This window comes from Pseudorca crassidens, chromosome 6 (genome assembly GCF_039906515.1).
Source record: "Pseudorca crassidens isolate mPseCra1 chromosome 6, mPseCra1.hap1, whole genome shotgun sequence".
Taxonomy (NCBI): domain Eukaryota; kingdom Metazoa; phylum Chordata; class Mammalia; order Artiodactyla; family Delphinidae; genus Pseudorca; species Pseudorca crassidens.
In genome coordinates this window covers 63,426,490-63,451,729 of record NC_090301.1, presented here as the reverse complement: position 1 = coordinate 63,451,729, position 25,240 = coordinate 63,426,490, and the positions used below count along the sequence as shown (strand labels likewise).

Below are 25,240 nucleotides of genomic sequence, written 5' to 3'. Positions count from 1 at the left end.
TCATGGACAAGTTACGTTCTAAGTACGCTCTGTTACTGGGAGCAGGGCAGAGACCTAGAGAAGAGAAAATGAAGGAAGGCCAGAGCATAAAGACTATGGCTTTAAAGGGAGACATTTCCCTGTTTCTGCTAGGGAATACCAGCACCAAAAGGCAGGTAGCAACCAACCGAGACTGGGGAATTACTCTTGCATTTGGGGGCTGGTGTTGTGAAGATCATCTAGGCAAGAAGGAACTGCTGAGCTGTGACCTTAGCTAACTCCCACAAACTCTCTCAATGTTTGGTCGTATTTGCCCTACTTCATGGACTCTTCCTAGCATTCCAGGTCAGGGCAGATTTGTTCCATCACAAAGAGCCTATAAAGATATACTGGGACTTCCCCGGTGGCACCGTGGTTAAGAATCTGCCTGCCAATTCAGGAGACACGGGTTTGAGTCCTGGTCTGAGAAGATCCCACATGCCGCGGAGCAAGTAAGCCCGTGCGCCACAACTACTGAAGCCCGCATGCCCTAGAGCCCACACTCCGCAACTACTGGGCCCGCGTGCTGCAACTACTGAAGCCTGAGCACCTAGAGCCTGTGCTCCACAACAAGAGAAGCCACCTCAGTGAGAAGCCCGTGCACCACAATGAAGAGTAGCCCCCACTCACTGCAACTAGAGAAAGCCTGCATGCAGCAATGAAGACCCAACGCAGCCAAAAAATATATATATATATACTGTTCCTAGACTTGTGGTTGCCAAGTGGGAGAGGAGGTATGGGAGGGATGGATTGTGAGTTTGGCATTAGCAGATGCAAACTATTATATATAGGATGGATAAACAACAAGATCCTACTGTATAACACAGGAAACTATATTCAATATCCTGTGATAAACTATAATGGAAAAGAATGTATATATATATATATATATATATGTATAAATGAATCACTTTGTTGTACAGTAGAAATTAACACAACATTGTAAATCAACTATACTTCAATAAAATAAAATTTCCAAAAAGATATACTATTGCTTTTCATCCATCTCAACTTAGCATCTTTTAACTTAGTTCAGTTGACACAGAGTTGGAATTTTTCAAAAGAAACCAGATGGCAACAAGAAGGGAAAAAAAAGCTAACAAAATAAAAACACACAGAATGGGCTCGTTTACAGAGTTTCCTTTAAGATTTTCCCTCCCTCTCTATCTCCCTTTCTCTTTCCCTTCCCTTATTATTTCCTTTTTCTTTTTTTCATTTAATAAACTTTTTGAGCACTATTGTGCTGGTCAGTGGGAAGACGAGGATAAAGAAGAGGCTTGACTTTCTTCCCCTAATTTAGTTACAGCTGAGGCAAGCAGTGGCTTCACTGCTGCAGGTTGTAGCACACGAACCCTAGAGCCATTTTCTAGCTTCAATCCTGAGCATGCCAAGTCTCATTTCAGCTCATTTTAGTCTAAGCCTTTCTTTGAACTTCTCGGTACCCATTCCACCTAACATTTTTCTGTGACATTTGTGCTGCAGCTCAGCAATGTACTTGCATTACTCTTAACTGCCACCAGGTGGTGTCTAACACTGGAGCCCATAGTTTAAATATTTTGTTAATTTAAAAAGAATTTACAGGGACTTCCCTGGTGGTGCAGTGGTTAAGAACCCACCTGCCAATGCAGGGAACACGGGTTCGAGCCCTGGTCCGGGAAGATTCCCACATGCCACGGAGCAACTAAGCCCGTGCACCACAACTACTGAGCCTGTGCTCTAGAGCCTGTGAGCCACAACTACTTAGCCTGCGTGCCACAACTATTGAAGCCTGCGCACCTAGAGCCCGTGTTCCGCAACAAGAGAAGCCACCACAATGAGAAGACCGCGCACCTCTGCTCACTACAACTAGAGAAAAGCCTGTGCGCAGCAATGAAGACCCGAGGCAGCAAAAAATTAATTAATTAATTTAAAAAAATGAATTTATGGTGAAGTCAATTCTGTTTTCACTATAAAAATGTACCTTTAAAATAAAATGTAAAGTGCTTAACCATTTACTAACCACTTGATTTCGCATAATCACAAGGATAGTCATTTGTATCCTGCCTTTTCATTTGCAAAGTGTGTTCACATTAATTATTCCTTTTGATGTTTCCAATAGTTCTTCGAAGTCAGTTTGGCAGGTGTTTTTAGTTGCTAAACTTTACAGATGGCCACGCTTTATATAACCAAGGTCACACAGGTACTAAGGCCTAGTCCTCTTATTTAATTTTCAAGCAACCTGTTTAATGCTGTGCTGTAAGGACATGAACAGAGAACAACATTAGGTACAGGTCCTGTAAATCATTGAACTAAAGTCCCAGTGTTATAAATCTCTACTCAATTATCATACTCCTTATTGCTTTTAGGAAACTGTTGAAGTTATATTCTGGGTTTAGCACTGAGCCACACAGCACTCACCTGTCTACTTTGCAGTTTTAGATGAAGTGTCAATTGCCATTGTAACCTTCAGTTTCTCTCTCAGTTCAATACAGTGGACCAGTGAACAACATGGATTTGAACTGCGTGGGGCCACTTTCCCCGAGAGAAAAAAACCCTCGGATTTTTTCCAACAGTAAATACTGCAGTACTACACCATCTGAGGTCGGTTAAATCCAAGGATATGGAATCGCAGATACGGAGGAACCGCGTATAAGGAAGGCTGACTAAATTATCCAGGGATTTTCCACTGCAGGGAGAATTGATATACCTAACCCTTTCATTATTCAAGGGTCCATTGTACTTTCTTTTTGTCTCGTTTTGTGCAATGAGAAACTGCCTCCCTCCTTACTTGACTTCCTTGAACAGTAAGGATCCCTAAACATGACACACATCTAAAATATGTTAACACATAATCATTTCTTCCTCAGTTAAAAAAAAATTCCCTAGTAACCAAGTTGCTACGTTCCTTAGGAAGCTCACCTATCACCACTGAATGCTCAGATCTATCTTTTCTTCTTGAAGGATCCAAGCCAATTCTTTTTTCCTTATGGGCAACTTAAGGATGATTTTAAAATAATTTTAAAAAGCAGTTAAAATATATTTCTTTATGACCATCCACTGTGGCCTAACTCATGGCAAGCCAGCGAGATTATACATGAATTTAGAAAAAAAATCATAGTCATAGCAAGTTACATTTATTGATCACTCACTGGTTAACAGACGCTCTGCTAACCATTTAAAATTTCTTACAGCTCATTTCATCTTCATAAGAACGTTACACAGTAGATACGTTTATTACCTGCATTTTCCAGGTAAAGAAACTGAGGCTTCGAGAAGTTAAGGAGTCTAAAACCAGATTAAGCAATGGAGCTGGGATTTAAAGCTGGATCTTCCAGAACATGAATCTGTGTCCACCTGATTTTATGTGTGCTCCTCTCCAGGCCTCCTAGAACTGAGGATAAGCCAATTTGATTCTTTATTCTTCTAACTAATTAATAAGCATCCCTGTTGCACTTCTTCTGTTTTTTTTCAACTATCATCACTCCACCTCTGAATGCCCCTTTTAGCATAGTGTAAGACAACTCAGGGGAAGTGGTGTCTGGTGGATTCATGCTAATGACTTGCTCTATAATATCGGACTTTTAGGGAGTTTTGATGTCAGGGATTTACCCCTTGTATTCCCATCATCTTAGGACATGGGTGAGAAAGATATCTCAGGGAAGAAAGAAACTCTATGCTTATTAGCCTTTACTCCCCATTTCCCCTTCAGTAACTTAAAAAGGAAAAGGGGAGCTATCAGCATACAGTATAGCTCACAGTCTCATGAAGAGCTGAGAAACCAGGTCTCAGGAAGGGCAGGAAATATAGGAGCCCTGGGGTGCTGAGCATCAAAAAAACAGGTGGACTTTTTTCACTGTGATGCCAGCTGATGCTCAGCACTCACATCTTCTTCAGTGTGTCTCTGCTCAGGTGTCAGATTCCAAAGAAGGAAACTCAAGAGGTCTACATTGGCTTCTGTGAATGTCCCCTCTGACTGTGACCACCAGGGGAACTCTGGTCAGGAATGCCAGTCAGAACAAACAAACAAGCAAACAACAACAACAAAAACCCAGATGTCCAATACATTGGTCTGGGGGAAGCAGTTTCAGCAAAGACACCATATTGCATCAGGGAGTGAATGGGAGGTGAGAAAGTACAGACAGTACATGAAGCCTTACCCTTTCAACAAATCTGTGCAAAGGGAAAAGAAGTGAACTGGCAGTGGGTGGGTTAGGGGTAGAAAAGCCTTTTCATGTGTTGGTTTGCCTTTAAGATATGGTGCCCTTGAACATATTTGTAACCTGAGAGACATAGGAGACAAAAATAAAGGTAGTTGATGGAGCGAGTTACAGAAGAAGGTAGGTGGGACTGGTGTTAGGAGCATGGGAGGAGAGCTTAACTTTGAAAAGTAGGAGGTACACTTTTCTAAATAGAGGGAGGTTTGCAGGGTGAGGGAAAGGAAAGATTTTCAAACCGTTGGCCTCTATTTCTCAGTGAAATATGAGACAAAATGACCTTCAGATTGAGGGATCTAGAGAGTGAGGACTTGAGGTGGGTGGTGAATGCCTCTGATACCTGCTACAAGGTCTGTTCCTTAAGGGCAGCAGAGCAGGGGAGAGGTCCAGCCAAGCTTGAAACCGAAGATTACTTATTTTTTCCATTTTCCTCCCATTGCCTGCTTTTTTTCTGACATTTTAATGCCTGTTGGTCTCTCTCTCAAAGCGTGAACAAAGAAAGAAAATAGAAATTGGAAACCAAATGTTATAGCGTACTGGATGGCCATACCTTGAAATTTCTGCTCAAGCTTTGGTGGGGGTGGAGGATGTACTGGGGACACAAATGGGTTGTTACATCACCATTGGACTCTGTTGTCCATTCTTCTCCATGATGATCCCTAGATCTTGGATGTTGGTTTGTATTACCACTCTCTAGGACTTGGAGCCTCTGGTTCAGAGAATGAGACAAGAGTGTAGCACATCCTCTCAGGGGTAACTTTATCACACAAGGATGTACCAGGTACTGTCAAGGAGGTACCAAGGAAGGCAGATTATATCACCTCAAGGCAGAGCTGTCCAACAGCCAAACAAAAATGGCATAAAGACTATAGTAGCATAGTTAACTTCCACTACTGCAAAGGGCATCCTTGGCAAGATGAAAGATTTGTTGATTTAAGCCAGGTGATCCTGAGTGAGATGTCCAACAAGATTGGAGAACAGAATGGAGTCTCCTTAAAAAAGCTGAAAATAGGGCTTCCCTGGTGGCGCAGTGGTTGAGAGTCTGCCTGCCGATGCAGGGGACACGGGTTCGTGCCCCGGTCCGGGAAGATCCCACATGCCGCGGAGCGGCTTGGCCCATGACCCATGGCCGCTGAGCCTGCGCGTCCGGAGCCTGTGCTCCGCAACGGGAGAGGCCACAACAGTGAGAGGCCCGCGTACCACAAAAAACAAAACAAACAAACAAACAAAACAAAACAAAACAAAGCTGAAAATAGAGTTACCATATGATCCAGCAATCCCATTCCTAGGCATATATCCAGAAAAAATGAAAACTCTAATTTGAAAATATACATGCACCCCAATGTTCATTGCAGCACTATACAACAGCCAAGACATGGAAGCAACCTAAGTGTCCATGGACAGATGAATGGATAAAGAAGATGTGGTACATATGTACAATGGAATATTACTCAGCCATAAAAAAGAATGAAATATTGCCATTTGCAGCAACATGGATGGACCTAGAAATTATCATACTAAGTGAAGTAAGTCAGACAAACATCATATGATACCACTGATATGTGGACTCTAAAAAAATGATACAAATGAACTTATTTACCAAACAGAAACAGACTTATAGACAGAAAACAAATTTATGGTTACCAAATGGGAAGGGGGAGAGGAATAAATTAGGAGTTTGGGATTAACAGGTACATACTACTATATATAAAATAGATAAAGAAAAAGGACCTACTATATAGCACAGGGAACTATACTCAATATTTTGTACTAACCTATAAGGGAAAAGAAAGAATATATATATATATATATATATATATATATACACACATATATATAAATATATATATATACACATATATATATATATCTGAATCACTTCACTGTATACCAGAAAATTAACACGACATTGTAAATCAACTATACGTCAATAAAAAAGTAATAATAATAATAAAAGATCTGCTTCCTTTGAGTTCTTTAAAACTGAGTCTCAGAGACTCTTGGCTTCAGAATGGCTAGAACCAAAATATCACAGAACATCTAGATAGCACAGCCAATAATTTCAGATTGCACTCTGATGAGAGAAGCCACTAGATCATGTGGGAATTAGATAGACAGACATGAGTCAAAACCCTTATCCCACCACTTCTAAATTGTGTGTCATTGGGCAAATTATTTATTCTCTCAGATCCTATTTCTTCATAAATAAAAGAGTAATTTGAAAGTAACATTAAACATGTAGATGAAAGCATTAAATAGTGATCCTAGTACATGTTAGGTGTGCAACGAGTGTTGGAAAAAATGGATTATGACACCTAGTTTGATTAAAAGTTGCAGGTGGGGGTCACTCTTAGAATCAGCTAAAAGATACTTGTGAAATTCCTCAGTGGAGACAATGTAATACAAATTAAAAGTATAAAGGAGTTAGCCTCTTTATCAGAAAAAAACAGCAACAACAGTGACAAAAATAACAAACAACAAACAAATAACCAAAAAACCTTCAGGCTCCTAGCAATTCATAAAAACAGGTCTGTTCCCCTAAAGACTAAGAATGAGATTCAAATTGACAAGGACATTATTTTTTGATAAATCAATAAAAGTCAATACAGAAAATATGCAAATACTCTCATCAAACACAACTTTGATTACGTCAAAACGCTGTTAAACAAACTCACCAAACTTCTGCATGCCATTCCTGTCCCTTCTTCTCTCCTTTCACTAATGACTCCCCGTGGAACTCAGCTCCAGTGAAATTGGACTCCTTTGCCTGCACTTGTTTTCCCAGTTCTGCATACTTGTTCATGTCATTCCATCTCTGGAGAATTCCTTCTCCCATCCCTACACACAACCATATTAATTTCCTCATCCTTCAAGTCTTGATCAGACCTCACCTCCTGTATAAATCCTTCCTTGCCCATAACTCCTCAGAGACCACTCTGTACTCTAAAACCCCATGGGACTTCTGCAGAACTCATTTGGCCAGCTAGAGTGGGCATTGGTCATTCTGGTAGGCTGTCCAGCCTCTGAACGCTTTTCTTGTTTTGGAGGAAGCAGAGCCTGCCTCCCACTCTAGAAGGTCAAGATGTTTGTATACTTTCCGAACCTCCCTTTCAGTTAAGACAAGGACATGTGACAGAGGCTGAGCCAATCAGATTCACTCACCACACTTCAAAGGCGAAAGCCAGCGGCGTGAAGAAGCAGTCACCATGTGGTCCTCAAGCAGTACAGGGTGATACCTGGGAGACAGCTGTGTTCTCTTCCCAGGTCAGTGGTGGCAGCTGCACACACTGACTTGTCTGTGCCCTGTGGTGGCAGTGGCAGGGTCTTCACCAAACTAGCTTCATGGCATGATTTGGGGCATTGTTCACGGCTGATGCTCTCCAAGCCTGATTCACCAGCTTTGCGAGAGGTCTGGGCCTAAGAATAGGAGACTTCAGCATAGCATAAAACAGGAAATGGCGTTAAGACCTTAAAATGGCGTTCAAGGTCTTAACCTTGAACCTATCTCAACCTGTGAGATAGTCTCACATAATGAAGAATTGTCTGGCATCTCCTGCTACTTTCAAAGTTCCCCTGGACACTCATGTAGGTAAAGATAAATCCTGTTATCTGAACCTAGAACCTGACTCTGAGTTATATATAAAAACAACATATTTTTGACTTTTTGAGGGATGATTGCATTTGGTTTGGAACTTCCCCAAGAGGTGTTCACTATTTCAGGACATCACATCAGGATGGCAACATTGCTCAATGCAACACACAACGGTTCAGAGTGCAGTTGTCACCAATGTGTTTGTTGGATTCTAGGATCAGTGCAGGCATCTGATTCCATTATGGACTTTCTAGTGTCCTCTTAGCCAAACATTTGCGTATTGAATACATATTTTTATGTATTTCATAAATTGCTTCCTTTTTATTGCTCCTTTATACTACAGTTAGGGAAGTACATTGGATTTTTAGAAAAGATTATTTGAATTTCATTTCAGGAGAGTCAAGGTGGCAGTCTTAATTCCTTATTATAAAAATGAGATGTTTGATCAAAAAGGGTGGCAAACCATGGCCCTAAAGCCCTCTCTTATTTTCCCACAATCTTCTAGCCTACTCTCCCCCACCCCCTTCCACTGTTAGGAAAGATCCATTAGTGTAGAATGTAGAACGCTATCCAATTTTTTTAGATAACATAGTTTTCTTCCTGTTATATACACACACACCTTTAGAAAATGGCTTTATTCTTGCTAAGCTACAACCATAACATCTTGGGTTGATAACGATTGAAGATCTAATGGCCCATTTCAACGGCTGATAAAAGGGGGTGGGATAGGCTTTAAAACTAGCAGCCTCCTGAGAGCTCAATTCTGTAGAAAATTAATTGGGTGTAAAGGGCATATGGAAACCCTACCCACGCCCTACTCTTAACCACCCTGTGAGGGAATAAACTTTCCCTTCCACCCTGGATGCTTAAAAGAATTTGAATATAAATTAGCACGAGATTTGAAAACGAAGAAAAGAAGTTGCATTATATCTTACTTTTCTGTTACCAACCATCAAACTCCATTAGTGAAACTTTGAGCAGACTGAGCTACTTGGCAATCACCTCATGGTGAGACCACAGAGAGACACCTCAGGACAATGTCAGCTCTGAGTGCAGTCAGATGAAGCTCTGAGTGCAGTCAGCTCTGAGTGCAGATTTCAGATGAAGCCCTGCTTCAGCCAACAGTGTCCAGAGGTTTCCTTACCTGTTTCGGGCCTCCTCTTGAAATGATAATAACTGTGAGGCTGATATTCCAGGGAGAATGTTTCTTGACATTAAAAATCCCCAAACTTCTGGGCCTCATTTTTTTTTTTTTTTTTTTGCGGTACGCGGGCCTCTCACTGTTGTGGCCTCTCCCGTTGCGGAGCACAGGCTCCGGACGCGCAGGCTCAGCGGCCATGGCTCACGGGCCCAGCCGCTCCACGGCGTGTGGGATCTTCCCGGACCGGGGCACGAACCCATGTCCCCTCATCGGCAGGTGGACGCTCAACCACTGCGCCACCAGGGAAGCCCGGGCCTCATCATATTTTATGAGTGGCCTCTCAGCTGGTGATGGTCTGAGTCCTACATGTTTTTGCCGGAAACCAAAGGACATCAGTAAAATGCCTTTTCCAAGCCTTATTACTTCACAGGCAGAGGGAGCGTCTGAGGATTTTCTGCATTCAATCCACCTGTATGTCCTGAAAGACCCGTATGTACTTAAAAGGCAAGCTCTGATTTTAAAGAAGACTGCATTTTAATCACTTGTGAACTATGAATTGACATGATTTCCAAAATCAACAGCCTGAGACTTTGATTGTATGACTCCAGAAATCCTCGACAGAAGGTTCCTGGGGAGTGACACAAAATGTCCCAAAGAGTTTCATCAAGGGGAGGTAATATATACAAAAGTGAACTCTAAAGTCCTACACAAATGAAAAGTATTTTAGGATGTGCCACTAACTGTCACAGCCAACTAGGAAAATAATTGAGTACAAATTCACAAACAATACAGTAAATACACTGTGAAGCTATATTCCCATATAGTAAGAGCTACTCACTGGAAAAAGAAAAAACTGGTCAATACTTAAGACACTAATTGACAACTGATTTTTTTAATGGATACTACCTGTTGGATTTTGAGTCAGATATAACCTGAGTGGCCAAAAAAAGGTTATTTTTTCCAAATATACCACTTTTATATGCTCAAGATGTGTTTCAAGTGTGTAAGCCACACCGGAGAGATTTAAAGAATCCTTTCACACTAAGTATCAATTACTGCTCTATTATTTTCAGACGGTTGAGTCACTTGGTAACCTCTCATCACCATGTGTTTGTCTCGTTTTCTTTTTTTGAACGATCACCAGAAAGTGATCTGGGGCTTTGTCTGTCTTTTGTTTTCATAACCCCCATAGCATTCTCTCTTTTTCTTCCTTGTCAGTTTCACAACTTCAACCTCAAGGCTGTTTTGCAGCTCTCTGGGCATCTTGCAGCTCCTAAGACCACGTGGTGGGAAGATGACTTTGTGAGAACTACCCATGCCTTGATGTGGGGCAGATACTTCCCTTCTAGGAATCCAGTAAGGTGCCAGTACTTGTGTTCTTGACTCACATGTTGACTCAAACATTTATTATGTGATATTTGGGGATGTTGGGAAATACAAAGATGAGTTTGTCTCATTTCTTGACCTCAAGAGACTTACTTTACACTGAATGAAAAGGAAATGACATGGGCTAAATGCTATAGAACTGCACAGTCCAACAGAACAGCCACTACCTATTGATTATTGGGCATTTGAAATGTGGCTAGTTCGAACTGAGATGTACTGTAGGTATAAAATACACACCAGATTTCGAAGATTCAGTGCAAAAAATGCAAAGCATCTCATTAATAATATTTATATTGACTACATGGGACACGATAGTATTTTGGATACGTTGGGTTAAAGTATATAATTAATTTCACCTGTTTCTTTTCACGTTTTTACGTGGTTACTAGAAAATTTAAAATTACACACGTGGCTCACATTATTTCATTTGGCCAGCGATGCTATAGAAGTTTAGAGAGAAGTGAGTGGGAGAGTATGTCCTGTGAGTGTGTGTGTGTGTGTGTGTGAACAGAAAACCATGCAAGAAGAGGTGACACTTGAGCTGAGTCTTGAAGCAGCCTTTGCACATGCAGAGTGGAGAAGCAACCTCAGCTAAAGTTAGTAATGGGCAAGGCATGGTCTTTGGATCCCATCTCAGCTCCTCTTAGAAGCTGTTTGACTTCTGTAACTCTCAATTTCCACAAGAAAAAATTGGGGTTTGTGATGCCTATCTCATAAGATTGATCGTGATGGGGATTATAATGAAGTAATGCATACAAAGAAATTAGTATAGTGCTTAGAACAAGGAAAAGCACTCAGTAGATGGTATCTAAATTTACTAGCACGTGCCACATCAGTAGGGTTAAAGGATGATTTAAAGGATGTTAAAATGACATTTAACCTAAAAACCATTTCCTCAGCTACTATGCCAGAGACACCACCATTAAAGTCTTGCCTCTCTTTTCAAATCATTGCTTAAAATAATTGTTTATAAATCTGAAATAATCCCAAATTTTACACAACACACCTTCAGGAACAGCGGGGGAAAAAGATATATTTTCCGGTTAATTTTCAGTGTCCTTATTCTGTTACTGACTTTATAATACTTTATAACCTTTTTTTGTGTGTATGGGGGAAAAAGATTAGAAGTATAAACTGGCCATTGTCTTTCCTTTTCCTGTTGATATCCTTGGTCATTGGAAACACTAGGAGAATATTCAGTGGTCCACATCTATCTTCATCAAAATGATGGATGGCTCTTGAAACTAGAGCCAATTTTGAGGATGATGGAGTTCTTGTTACCTTAGTGATACAGGACAAGCTTGACATATCTCCAAGTTCCCACTGAAGCAGTCCTTACAGAAGGGCTTTATGACAGTCTGATACCTTTCTGAAATATGCCAAGAAACTAATATTAGACCTGCATGTACAGGTACAGGTTACCTGGAGAGTAACTGACTGGAGAGGTCATTGTAATTACATACAGAAGCTAGCTTCTCTTAAATACTGGTGCTCACCACAGGGTGGTGGGCCAACCACTGTGAGGGTGCAGATATGACAGTGGCCCCGACACATATATTCTCTCTCCCATCCTGAGGTTCTGGCTCCAGGAATTTTAAGAGGACTTCTTCCAGAGAGGGAAAACCAAATCTTCACGTGATTTTATTCACGCACCAGCTCCACAGATCTCTGCTTCTAGCGTGGGTTCCTCAACAATTTCAACTTCTCTTTCCCCTGGTTATCTGTTAAGACACACAGAAAAGGTCTCTTAAGAGCCCTCATTTCCCTCAAATTTTTGCTTAGGAACTGCCTTTTTTTGTTATAATAAAAGCATCTGACGTTTTTGAGCCCTCACTGCTGTGCTAAGCTTTGTGCTATTTCTTTAAACTCTCATAACACCACCATGGATTACATACCATTATCTCTCATTTTAGTTACCTATTGTTGTATAACAAATCACCACAAAATTTAGGGGCTTACAACAACAGTAATCTTTTATCATCTCTTATGGTTTCTGTGGGTCAAGAATTCAGAAAGAACATGATAAATTTGATTTATCTCTGCTCCATGAGGTCTGGGATCTCAGCTGGAGGATTTGAAGACTGGGCTATGGAATCATCTGAAGAATCGACCACTCCCATGTCGAGAAGTTAATGCTGGCTGTCAGCTGAGGGTCTGGTGGGGATGTCAACAGGGACACCCACACATGACCTCTCCATGTGGCCTGGGCTTCCTCACAACATGGCGATTGGGGTCTAGAGGCTGGGAGAGAGACAGAGAGCCAGGCATGGAAGCCTATTGCCTGTTATAACTTAGCTGGAAGTCACATCACTTTTGCCACATTCTTTTGGTTGAGGCAGTTTCAAAGTTCAGCCCAGATTCAAGGGAAGGGATTACTGGTCCCATCTCTTAATGAAAGAAGGTCAAAGTCACTTCATGAGAACAGCATGTGAGATGAAGTATATACTGGTGCAGCTGTTTTTGGAAGATACAACCTGCCACACATCTATATTTTACAGATAAAAAACAGAGGCTTAAAGAGGGTGAATAAATTGCTTGTGATTACACTAGTAAAAAGAAAAGCCAAGATAGAAATATGCTGATTTCCAGAATCCATTCTCTTAAAAAAAACCACTATGGGCCTTTCTCACCTTCTGAGATGGCCCACATTCTGTCTGCGGGGTGTGTTTCTCTCTAAATAAATCCACTTATTACCTATCAAAAACAAACAAACAAACAAAAACCCCACCATGCTATGCTATCTCCCACCCCAAATTCTTTCTGGCTTTAAATTAAAAAAAAAATAAATTAAAAATAATAATCCATTTTAAAACCAAATATTTATTTATTCAAATAGCATGCCGCAGATTTTATAAAACTGGAACTGGGGATGGTAATATGAGGTCACAATAATTTTAACATCCAAGTTACAAGAGCTCAATAAGTCACGTCCCTGACCTCACTCTTCCCAGAAATGTTTCCCTTTCTTCCCCACTATTTCTATAGTTCCTAAAGATGCCCACCAACCCATCTGTGCTTCAGGCCACTACATAACAGCTACCGCGTTCTTAGTTTTCTCTGCCAGTGGTTGGACTTCTGAGAGCAACAGTGACAACAGAGGTGGGTCTTCTTGCTCCAGTAGCTGCTGGGGGAGGCAGAGGGGAGCTGGTTTTGCAAAGAGGTGGGAGAAATGACTCTGTTCCAACTCTGTCTTGTCACCTGGGCAGAGGAACGGCACTGCCCTTCCCAGAGGGTGACAAGGTTCTATGAAAGGCCGCCCTTCAACTTCACCCCAACATCAGTCTCCTTTTCCTGCCATTGATGCTGATAAAATAAAGCAAAACAACTCACATCACCTGGCTCCCAAGCCCAGTGCTAGCTAGGACAAGCAAGAATTCAGCCTGGCTCTCCAAACTCACTCCTGCAAGGCTTAGAAATATTTTTTTCCTTTACACACACACACACACACACACACACACACACACACACACACACACATACACAAATTGCAACAAAGTCTACAGGAAGAAGCTCACTTCAATAATACAAGAACTTACACACCAAACATCAACTCTGAGTGCTAAACATGGGTCTTCCAATTATTGGTGACCTCACGGTTTCTAGCCAAACAATGGGTAAACATTTGCTTTTCATTTGTATGTCTCAAAGAGCTAGTGAGGTAGTTTTCTCAAACAAAAGAGGGGTTAACCCAAAGACAAATTCTCTCCACTCCAAGATAACAAGGCCACATTTCGGTGACAGTTACAGTATTCTTTGCAAGAAGGAAAAGTCTTCCTAAGACATAGCCTAGAGACGGAGCCCAGCTGTGGGAGAGGTAACCAGGTTTATAGTCCACAGCTGGCCTTCCCCTTATGATATTAAGATAGCAAGAGGAGGAGTAATGAAGCAAAGGAGGAGAACGGGGGAGGGGAGAGGCAGGAGGGGAGAAGTAACACGTATTGAATTCTTACCAAGTGCTAGGCCTCGTGCTAAACGTGTTTATCTAGTTCTTCCAATAGCTAGATGAGGTAAATACTTTTATGTATTACAGATGTAAATATACCCCATTTTTTTCAGATGAGGAAACTCAGGCTTAAAGATTTAGTTAGTTCCAAGGCCATACAGCTTGTAAGAAGTGAAGCTGGGATTTACAGGTGAACTTCATTCTTACTCCTGAACTCTTAACAATTCGTATCAACTGTCTCCCACCCTAAATTAGCTGTTAGAGGCTGTTCTCCTAAGAAATACAATTAGACCAAACTTTCTTAAATACCTGCTATGTGCAAAAATCCCTGCTAGGCCCTGGGGCAATAGCGATGAAATAAGAACTAGTTCTGCCCTAAAGGAGCCAGTGGTTCAAGAGAAAAGACAACCTGCCTGGTGGAATGCCCAACGTTAACCCCAGGTAGGGAGGGATTCGTTCTAATTCTGATGTGATCTAAATTTCAGAAGGTGGTTTTTGAGACAGAAGTTAGCTTACAAATACAATTTTGATGGGTAGAGAAGAAAGGGAACGGCATTCTAAACAGGAGGAAATAATATGAAGAAGAAAAAAACTTGTTTAAGTACACGTGTGAGAGAGGAAGGTTGAGCTGTCGGGATGGGTACAAAGTTCAACGATTTGGATTAGGAGAAAGAGATGGAAAGTGAAGTGTTGGATTAGGAAAGAGAGATGGAAAGTCAACTTGTGGGCCCTGCTTACCTATGAAGGAGTCTGGATTTGTCCTGTAGACAAGGAGAGCCAGGCAGAGGCTCTTGCACAGAGTAGTGGCAGATTGCGTAGGTGTTTCAGATACCAGGCAGGCCCTGTATTCCCTCTAATGGATGAGTCTTCTGGATTCACCTCTTTTACTGCCCAGCTGGTTGGGGCAGACCAAAGGGAAGGCCAGATGCATTGGGCAGAAATCCATGGACACCTTGCCAAAATCTTCAGGTTTTATTTTGTTTCCTTGAGTTGGATATTTGTGGCTTTGTCTTTTGGATGGCTCTCATGTTACTTAGACATTTTCTAATGGTGCAGGAAAAGGAAGGCTGAGATTTGTCCTTAAATTCTCAAGCAGAGGCCAAATGTTGACCATGGGTCATTCCTGGAGAGGGCAAAGTTTTGTAAGGGGGAAGAATGCATGTGGGAGGAAATCCGCCCCTTGTCTGAAGGTGACCTGGGAAAAGACAGCAAGATGGGAAAAGTGTTACTTCACCATTAGGGCCTTTTTTTCTAGGCCTTTTCAGTGGTGTTTGTTCATATTTTTAGCCTACAAGAATTGAAACAAATTCCCATTACTGGAAGCTTAAGACATGAAGTTTTTCCAAATGATCTGTTATTCCTTTTTGATACTGAGAAGAGGTCTTCTTCATTGGGATCTATGAAGAGTTGTGTTAACTAGTATTTCTGAGGATGGTCTGAAATCCAGAAAATCGATGTCTGCCCTGACCGTATTGTCTCTTTACCGTGGGTAACCTTGGAAGGCCTGAGCAAATGACTCTATCTGTATCTCCTGCTCGAATATCAAATCTTGCAAGGAGATAAAGCAGGCTTTTTGACTCAATGAAATTTTCTTTTTTCAAACTGACTACAATTTACAAATGGTCTAATTCCACACAAGCTACTATGTTTCCCCGCAGGTTCTGTGTAGCTCTGGCCTGCAGCTTGAAGGTTAGTTAACCCCTCAAAAGAGTTATTGGTTAGAGACTAAATTAAGGGGGTAGTGAAGGCACAGAAAACCATATCTATATGTTTGGCTAAGTTAAGATTAATTGAGGAGATAATACATACATGCACTCCTATGTAAACTGTTCACCAGCCCAGTGGAATGAACTCCTTGGTTCTGTGGCCCAAACAAAATTAAGAGGAGAGAAGTAGCAGAAGTACAGGTGTACATTAGGACACAGGTAGGCCCAGGGTCTGTGCAGGGCATTTGGCCTAGTTTTCCTAAGTTTAAGAAATGCCTCACACTTGACCTTATCAAATGTAGGTCAAAATGGGGTTAGACCGAGAGTTCCAGAGATTCACTGACCGCTCCAGAGGGAGGAGATAGATGAGAGTTAAGCTGATAACATTCCAGCCCAAGAGAATGAGTAACCCTGCAAGTCCTGCCAAGTGATCAATTGATCGACCGATTCTGGTCAAACTCGCTTGAGCGGACAGCTTTGGTGCAGAGGTTTGGGTGTGTGCAGGGGACTTGGGTCCTCGCACATTATCCTGGTTAAATTCACGGATTCCAGGTTGCTGCCACAGGATATCCAGCTCCTTTCCTAGCTCAGGCTCCAGAATAAATCTTTTTTTGATTGTTAGAGGGGTTTGACATTAAAAAAAAAAAAAATCTACACTCCCCTCCTTTAACAATGATTTACTGAACAGCCATCATGACCCAAGGGCTGCTCAAAGCTTGGGGTACAGCAGTGACAAGGATGGCCAGGGCCCTGCTCTCCCAGAATGCACGTTTGAGGTGGGATGACAGGAACAAACTGGTAGATAAGTAAACCCACAAGAAGATATCAGATGGCTGTGAGTGATGGGAAGACTGTAAGTGGGGGATGTGACAGAGTGACTGGGCAGCAGCTTTAGATTGGGTGGTCAGAGTTGGCTACCAGAGGAAGTGACATTTGAACTCAAGACATGTACCTACATTTAGAGCTTTTTAGTGTGTCCCATAGCTACATGGGGATACCTGATTCAAGAAGAATTCCAGGAGAAACAACAGTTACCTGGATAACACTCAAGTTTATTTCTCAAGATAAACAGCCTTGTATATGGTTAGTTCTCTCTCAGTTCAACCAAAATCTTCTGAGGACATCTGATTTTTGCTTTTCTGGAAAGGGCAGGCTGCTAGTGGGGAAAGTGTCAGGGCTGGCTGACTGCTTCTGGTGGTCAGAGCTTAGAATTGCCTGATGTTTAACTGTAGCTCTTTCCCTCTTTTCATTTTTATCGCTATAAATTTTTTTTCTGGAAGATTCTCTCATGTGAGGGATGATGATATTAACGAAGCTGATTTCGCAAACCACCGGGGAAAATTTGTCTTACTGTTTTATTGCGTCATCGAAAAATCTTCCTCTCTTTGGCCACTGCTGTAGCCAACGAGTAGAAGAAATATCTTCAAAGTGGATGTTGACTCAGAATCAAGCAGTCCACTGCTATTTAAAGATTCAGGGCATTTCTGAGCTTTCCATAAGGGAATAATTAAACCACTGCAGGTAACAAAGAATTAATTTTGAGGGATATTAAGTACCCTTAATTAGCACATTTGAGTTTCGTTTCCCCACAGGGAAAATATTCTCATGGCATCTTGCCATGTCAAAGCTTCTAAAACTTCTCCTTAAACTTAGAGCTGAAGTCCATTTTACAATGCAAATGAGGACTGCAAAAACCTTTAAGCCAAATCATTCACAAGCATTAGGAAGCTCCAGGGCCGCTGGATTTTGTTAATAATTCTGTGGCAACCACTGGGGAGGCCTTCTGAAAAATATATGGCTGGTGAAATCAGAGTACCTAAATCTTCTCATAACTCATATCTGTGTAGACTTCTGAAAGCTTGTTTTTTCTCAATCTTGATTATGCTGTGTATATATATATATATATATTTTTTTTTTAAAGAAGATGTTGGGGGTAGGAGTTTATTAATTAATTAATTTATTTTTGCTGTGTTGGGTCTTCGTTTCTGTGCGAGGGCTTTCTCTAGTTGTGGCAAGCGGGGGCCACTCTTCATCGCGGTGCGCGGGCCTCTCACTATCGCGGCTTCTTGTTGCGGAGCATAGGCTCCAGACGCGCAGGCTTGGTAGTTGTGGCTCATGGGCCTAGTTGCTCCGCGGCATGTGGGATCCTCCCAGACCAGGGCTCGAACCTGTGTCCCCTGCATTAGCAGGCAGATTCTCAACCACTGCGCCACCAGGGAAGCACGATTATGCTGTATTTTAATTGCATTTTAAAGTTTAAGTGAATTTAGGGATCATAAAAATGTGAGACAAATAGAAACATAGCAGCCTAGACACATCCATCACAGGGAACTGATTGCTTACAATGTCACATGTAATTAGGGCAGCAGAAGGTATTACAATTTATTGGTCTCAAATTCAATTAAATGAGATCAATTAATTCCTTGGAATATTTACGATATGATTCTCCTATCTAGGTATCTACTCTGCACTTAATTTAACAATGAAAGAGGGCTGATCTGTTTGGTTATTATGCAGATTTACATATTTTTTAATTCAAAGGGAAAAACTTTTAAAACTATGTGTACTTTCCAAATATGAGCATGTAGAGTTTAATTTAATATATACTGAGATTTCCTGGTAATGATTATTTTAGACATGGACGTGAACATTTGCCTTAGATGCAGTTCTGAAGGCAAAACTAAATGATTGCAAGGAAAGGTTATCTTTGAAATTCTACCCTCCTTAGATCCACACGAGGATGAACTTAAACTCTAACAACTAATGAAGGAAAGGAAGAACACAGTCATCTGAGGTAGTATCAGTTCTCAAATAGCATATAACAGAGTAATTTCTGATGTCTAATTTCCCACTACTAAAAACAGCACAGAAAAACGTTCAAAGTGCTAGGGATGGAAGCCGGTAACTAACAGACTCTGTCAATATAACCATGTGGCCTAAGTCCTTTGATTTTGTTTTCAACTGGGATCCTGCAGGCAGCTAGCAACATACTCCAGCCCTTTTAGGCTTTATCAGAACATTTTAGCAGGAAGTGATCTATTATTTTGGACTTTTAAATTTCTCTTTCTAACTTTTGAATGTATTTCTGTCCCACGGTAATTACCTTCTGTTTCTTTCTTTCCTCTTCCTTCACTCCTTCTTCCCTCTTCCCTCTCCCCTCTAAGAGAGTAGAAATTTAGTACGGAAGAGGTCCTAAAGTATTAGGGCATTGCCTCATGTCTTCTTCCAACTGCAAAAATTCATAGGGCAAGGCAGATTCTTCTCCAAATAGTGTTTTCTGTTAGCTCCAAAGTACTAAAGGGAGCTTAGAAGGCATCCATTTCCAAGTCAGTTTCAGACAGGAATGCTTTCCCAACATATCTAACAGGTAGACTCCTGCCTGAACACTTCCCATGATAGGAAGTTCCCTGCTTGATGAGACTGTTGATTCATTTTTGGCCAGCTTTGCATATTTCTTCTACCAAGATAAAATTAGCCTTGCAGATATTTAAGCCAATTGTTCCAAGTTCTGCCCTCTAGATCCGCACAGATCAAGTCAAACTGCCCCCACCTGACAGCCCTTCCAATCTTGGAACGTACATATCAGGCCTCCCAAGAATCTTCTTTCCCCTAGTTTCTGCCATGGTCCACAGGGTGACTGGATACAGCTATCCTTGTGGACTACACCGGCTGCTTAACACCTGACTCAAATTCCAGTTTCTTGACCTCTTGAGATTTAAAATACATCTCCACAATTTTTCAAATTCTTTTCGGCTTACATCCTCCGGCTTTCATGTTTGTACAAGCCGCTTATATCAAAACTTGCTGTCTTTACAAGTTTCTCCCAAACATCACTGGTTTTCAGCAGTTTGTGTCTAATACGTTATGGCAGCTTAGCAGCAAAAACATCAGGAGGAATCTCACGCAGGGTGCACAGGCTTCTGAAATCTCCCTCCACTCCCCTGTCTCTCCCTTCCTGACATCATCCTCACTTCCCCTGCTGAGTGAAAGCTAATTGCACTAATCTCAGAAGTAAAGGCCTGCTCATCCTCAGATGTGAAAGGCTCAGCCTGCCGTGAAGGTAAATTATCCCAGCAGAGTCTGATCCTTCTTCCCCTGAAACAATGGAATTTTCACCACATTGCGACAGTACATAATAATAATGGTAACCACCTCCATATAATTGTTAAACACTTTACATGATCTCACTTAAATCCTACCTTAACCCCATGTGGTAAATAGTATTATTCCTTTTGTACATGTGAAGAAACTGAGATCTTAAAAGGTTAAGTAATTAAGAACTTTTTCTAAGGAAGAATAGGCTATTATTGGCAAAGCTAGCACTTAAACCTACATTTTGTAAAACTCCAAAGTTAGTGCACTTAACATGTATACTAAATGTCTCCTCAAGATTTCCATATCCTTCACTATCTTGCCTGTTGTTTTCTGCATAAAGTCCATTTTAAGATAGTATTGCTTTAAAAATATGGCCTTCTAAATGAATACAGTCCCTTAGGTGTGAAAACAAGGAAGTAACTGAAGATTGTAAATCTGGCCAACAGATGTGCTTCACTTGCTCATCCATTGTTTTTCATAAAAAAGCAAAACAGGGCTTCCCTGATGGCGCAGTGGTTGAGAGTCCGCCTGCCGATGCAGGGGACACGGGTTCGTGCCCCTGTCCGGGAAGATCCCACATGCCGCGGAGCGGCTGGGCCCGTGAGCCATGGCCGCTGGGCCTGCGCGTCCGGAGCCTGTGCTCCTCAACGGAAGAGGCCACAACAGTGAGAGGCCCACTTACCGCAAAAAAAAAAAAAAAAAAAAGCAAAACAAAACATGCACTGTGCATGTGTATAGAGGTTATTAAGAGTTTACGAGCCCTTTCCCATATATTATCTCATGTGAACCTCATGACAGTCAGGTGACATAGGCAAGACAGGTACTTGCAGCTTACGCAGGAGGGTGTTCACATGCTCTTAGAAACTAAGTGACTTGTGCAAGATTCACAGATAAGCCGTGAGTTCTCTTTCCAGGGTCCAACAAAAGCTATCTTTCAAAATGTTCCTGAAATCTCACCACCTTCTCAGAGTTGATGAATAGGAGAGCAACATGATCTTAGTTTGGCTTCTCTAGAAAAAAAGAGCATTTCCAGGGAGGTGTAATTTCAGGGAAGCAGGAATGAAAGAAATGGAGAGTGAGACAGAGAAAGAGAGGAAATACAAGGCAATTCCTGAGCTGGCCACAGTTTTGAAATAAGCTGAGCGCTGTGTATCACAGGACATTTTCAGAGAGGCTGTTTGAAGCTACTGTGTGTGTCCCAGGGCAGGGGAGGGAAAAGAATGAAAATGTACCACTGGCTTCCATTGCCCAGGATCAAAGTTCAGGTCCCAGGGCACTAAGTCACCAACACTTCCTCATATATGTGTGTGTGTATGTGTGTGTGTGTGCGTGTGTGTGTGTGCGTGTGCATGTGTGTGTGTATGTGTGGGCACACAGTGGGTCTTTCGGGAAAGCAGAGAAGGCAAGGTCCTGTCAGGTCATACATGAGAGTGACATGAGGAACCAGTGGCAGCCGTGGAGGGGGTTTGCCTGGTCCAGAAGGCCAGGGTCCACCATGACATGACCTTTTGCCACAAAGGTGGCAAGAGACCTTAATAGAACTCCTCTCTGTGGCCTACAAGAATGCATTTGGTGTCAAGGCATTTTCCCGGAAAGTCACCAGTAACAATGAGCAGTTGGGTACATGGTCTCAAATGAGGATGGTGATGAACTACTACCTGATGAACCCACTTCAAGGACACCACCCCTACCCCACTTTAGAACTGATGAAGCCCTTCTTTATGCCCACACTATTCTTCACATGAATTTATAAACATTTAACACTATTATTTATTCAGATTTTTTCCTCTCCTAGAGATTTTTGTGAGGTTAGAATAGTGTTGATTCATTAATTCAATAGTTTATTGAGTACCTACTATGTGCTGGCACTATTTTAAGTGCTAGGGATAAAACAGCTATAGACACAAATCTTTCACTTTCAGAAGCTTACATTTTAGTGCGTGTGGGGAGACCAATTGAAAAAAAAGTAAAAAATAAATTGTGTTAGATGGTGATAAACGCTTTGGAGGGAAACAAAGCAAGAAAGTTGATTAGGAAGAGTAGGGGTGGGGAGTGACAATTATAGATTAACTAGGGTGTCGAGGGAAGGCTTTACCGAGTGAGTGGCATTATAGAAAGAGTGGACATGGATACTTGAGGGAAAAGTTCCAGAGACAGAGCAAAGCAAGTACAAAGGCCCGAAGGCATGCTGGGTGTTTTGCTGGAAGGGCAGGGAGGCCAGTGTGATGAAAGCACACTGAGTAAGGGACAGGGAAATGAGAGAGGAGAACAGATGAGGTCAGAGAGGTAACATGGAGCCACATCTTTGGTCACTGAAATGACTTTGGCTTCCAACTGAGGAGGAATGGGGAAGCAGTATGGTTTTAAGCACAGAAATGATTTTACTACATTTCAACTGGATCACATGAGCTGAGAATAGACTGTAGAGGGACAAGTGTTGAAATTGGGAGTTAGGAGGCTACTAGGGTAACTCGGAAGAGAAATGGTGGTGGTTTGGACCAAGATGGTTGCAGAAGAAGTGGTGAGAGATGGTGTCATTCCGGTTTAAAGATGGAAGTGACAGGATACGTGATGGATTATAAAGGAGATATGAGAGAGAAAAGGAAAAAAGGTGACTCCAGACAGGAGTGGGAAAAAATTAGGGGGAAGATTAGTAGTTTGGACAGGAAATGGCTTTTAGACATCCAAGGGGAGTAGTTGACTTGATAGTGGACTTAGGAGGCTGAAGTTCAAGGAGAAGTTCATGGCTAGAGATACAAATTTGGGAGCAATCACTATGACACTGAAAGCCACACAGATGGCATTGAAAGCTATGGGACTGGAGAAGATCACCAAGTAAATGAACACAGGTGGAAAAGTGAAGAGGACAAAAGACTGACTCCTAGGCCACACCAACTTTAAGGAGTGAGGAGTAACCAGAAAGGAGATTCAGCAAAAGCGGTCATGAGGTAGGAGGAAAACCAGAAAGAATGTGGATTCTGGAAATCAAGATAAGAAAGTGTTTCAAAAGGCAGCTACTGACAAACTTGGCCAAATGCTACTGATAAGAGGTGTTGAGAACTGACCTTTGGGTTTAGCAGCATGGAGATCATTGGTGACCTTGAACAATTCAGTGCAGCAAAGAGGGGCAAATGCTCAAACAGAAGTTCGAAAGTGAATGCAGGGGAGAGAGTGGAAGCAACAGATATAGGCAGTTCTTTAGAGTTGCGCTTTAAAGGCAAGGAGTGAAAAGAGGGTGGTAGCTGGAGGGGGAGGGAGGGTAAAGAAGTATTAAGAGCCTGTTTATTTTCCTCTTGGAAGGGTCCAGTAGAACTTACTAGCAGAACCAGGCAGGAAATGAACGTTTGTGAGAAAAATCAACAAAGTATTCCCTGGAACCAGGTTCTGCATGTACCACCTAATTGATCCACACATGGTTTCCCTATCAGTGAGGAAACGTATCGTGGGAGTCAAGGTGCCTGGGTTAGGCCTCAAAGACTTAACACCTTAAAGGTTTCCGATGCAAAAGGCGTTAACAACAAGCCCATCAAGTAGCAGAGTGCAGGTTCACTACCCATGGGCCAAGCCAAAACGGGGTCGGGAGCCATCTTCTGAGAGGTTCATTTAGTGGGGCAGTTTTACAGAAGGCTGCGGTTGTTATCATCATCAACATCATCTCATCGTTATCAAACAGCAGTTAAGTGCCTAATTTCTCTTACCACCTCATAAATTAAAAGAGGGCCTTTTTCCCTGGGGGCGCGGATTGTGGTGACGAGCGGAGTAAAACCAGGCTGGAAGGTCAGAGATGGGGAAAGACGGGCGCGGCGTGGAGGCAGACGCCTCTTGCCAAACCATCCTGCCCCAGAACCCGATTTTCCCCCTCCTTCTCCAAGCGCTGGGGTGGATGACTCTTTACCTGCTATTTCTTCCTCCTTTGCTCTTTGCGCCCCCTACTTCTCCTTCTGCTGTTCTGTCTCGGCGCAAGGGTGGATCTGAATATCGCCCCGACCCCTACCTGCCTCCCCAGCGCCTGTACGCGCACGGGAAGCCGACCGAAACGCCTGAAACTCCAGCGCGGCAGAAGCCGGCGTTCTGAGCATGTGCGAGCAAGCCCCGGGGCCGGAACGGATTCGGGCGGCCGAACCCAGGTCGCTGCCCTAAGCGCCGCTCGAGAGCACTGTGAGCGCGGGGCCGGGCGGCACTCCCCAGAGCGGTGCCCTGGCGCCCTGAGCGCAGCGGCTGCGCCCTGCCCTCGGGGCGTGGGCTAGCCGGCCGCGTGTGCCTGGCTGCTTGACGCGAGGACGAGCCAATCAGGGCCAGCGGCCGTGGCTGCCATGTGACGGGCGAGGCGGCTCCTTTTCCCAACGTGGCCAGAGGGAGGAGAGAACCGGGGCTCGCCGCGAGCCTTCGAGAGCAGCGGCCGCGGAGGAGGCGGCGGCGGCGGCACAGGCTCTAGACAGCCGCGCGCGCATCCCCGGGCGCCCTGCGTGGCGGAGATCTCGGCGGGCCGCGGGAGCCCAGGACGGGACTGGACAAAGCAAGATGGCAGGAATCTTAGCCTGGTTCTGGAACGAGAGGTTTTGGCTCCCTCACAATGTCACCTGGGCGGACCTGAAGAACACGGAGGAAGCCACCTTCCCGCAGGCTGAGGACCTCTATCTCGCCTTCCCCTTGGCCTTCTGCATGTTAATGGTACGGCTCATCTTCGAGAGGTAAGACGGGCTGGAGCGCTCCTCCCCTCCCCCTACACACACACACACACACACACACACACAAACACAAACACACACACACAGACGCACACCCTCGCGCGCACACCCTCGCGAGCGCTCCTCCCCTCCCCCTACACACACACACACACACACACGCACACCCTCGCGCGCACACGCACACTCGCGTGCTCTGTGGCGCACGCACCCGCGCCCCCAGCGCTCGCGCTTACGCCTCCCAACCTTTGTGTTCGGGAAGGGGTTGCTGACCCCTCAGCCTGGCTGCGGTTGTGGGAGCCGGAGCGGCTCTGGCTTGCCTCCGGATTTCCTCCGGGGCGCTGGGGAGGGCCTGCGGAGCACTGGGGTAGCCCCCCGCACTCCTGCCTGGCCCGCGCTCTCCTCCTCGCGGAGAGGGCGGGCGAACAAAGGTGAGCGACTGCCGGCCTTGGGACGCGCCACACTCTGCCGGGCTGGTCCC

At 43.3% G+C, this 25,240-nt stretch overlaps 2 protein-coding genes across 5 annotated transcripts in view; one reads left to right on the top strand and one right to left on the bottom strand.

The window, feature by feature from the left end:
* Positions 1 to 24,216, bottom strand: part of STK39 (serine/threonine kinase 39) — a 485,881-nt gene extending 461,665 nt beyond the window's left edge. Inside the window, exons 1-3 of one of the 2 annotated variants that reach the window (XM_067741649.1) lie at positions 23,970 to 24,216; positions 15,012 to 15,468; positions 7,374 to 7,628 (exon numbers count right to left, since the gene is read on the bottom strand). In XM_067741649.1, the coding sequence (XP_067597750.1) occupies positions 7,374 to 7,419 (46 nt within the window). In that variant the 5' untranslated portion in view covers positions 7,420 to 7,628; positions 15,012 to 15,468; positions 23,970 to 24,216. The remainder of the gene's footprint in view (positions 1 to 7,373; positions 7,629 to 15,011; positions 15,469 to 23,969) is intronic. The other variant, XM_067741650.1, reaches the window with a different exon arrangement.
* Positions 24,217 to 24,426: 210 nt separating this feature from the next.
* CERS6 (ceramide synthase 6) overlaps positions 24,427 to 25,240 on the top strand; it is a 321,764-nt gene continuing 320,950 nt past the window's right edge. For 2 of the 3 annotated variants that reach the window (XM_067741654.1, XM_067741652.1), the window contains exon 1: positions 24,427 to 24,765. In XM_067741654.1, coding sequence (XP_067597755.1) covers positions 24,596 to 24,765 — 170 coding nt within the window. In that variant the 5' untranslated portion in view covers positions 24,427 to 24,595. The remainder of the gene's footprint in view (positions 24,766 to 25,240) is intronic. The other variant, XM_067741653.1, reaches the window with a different exon arrangement.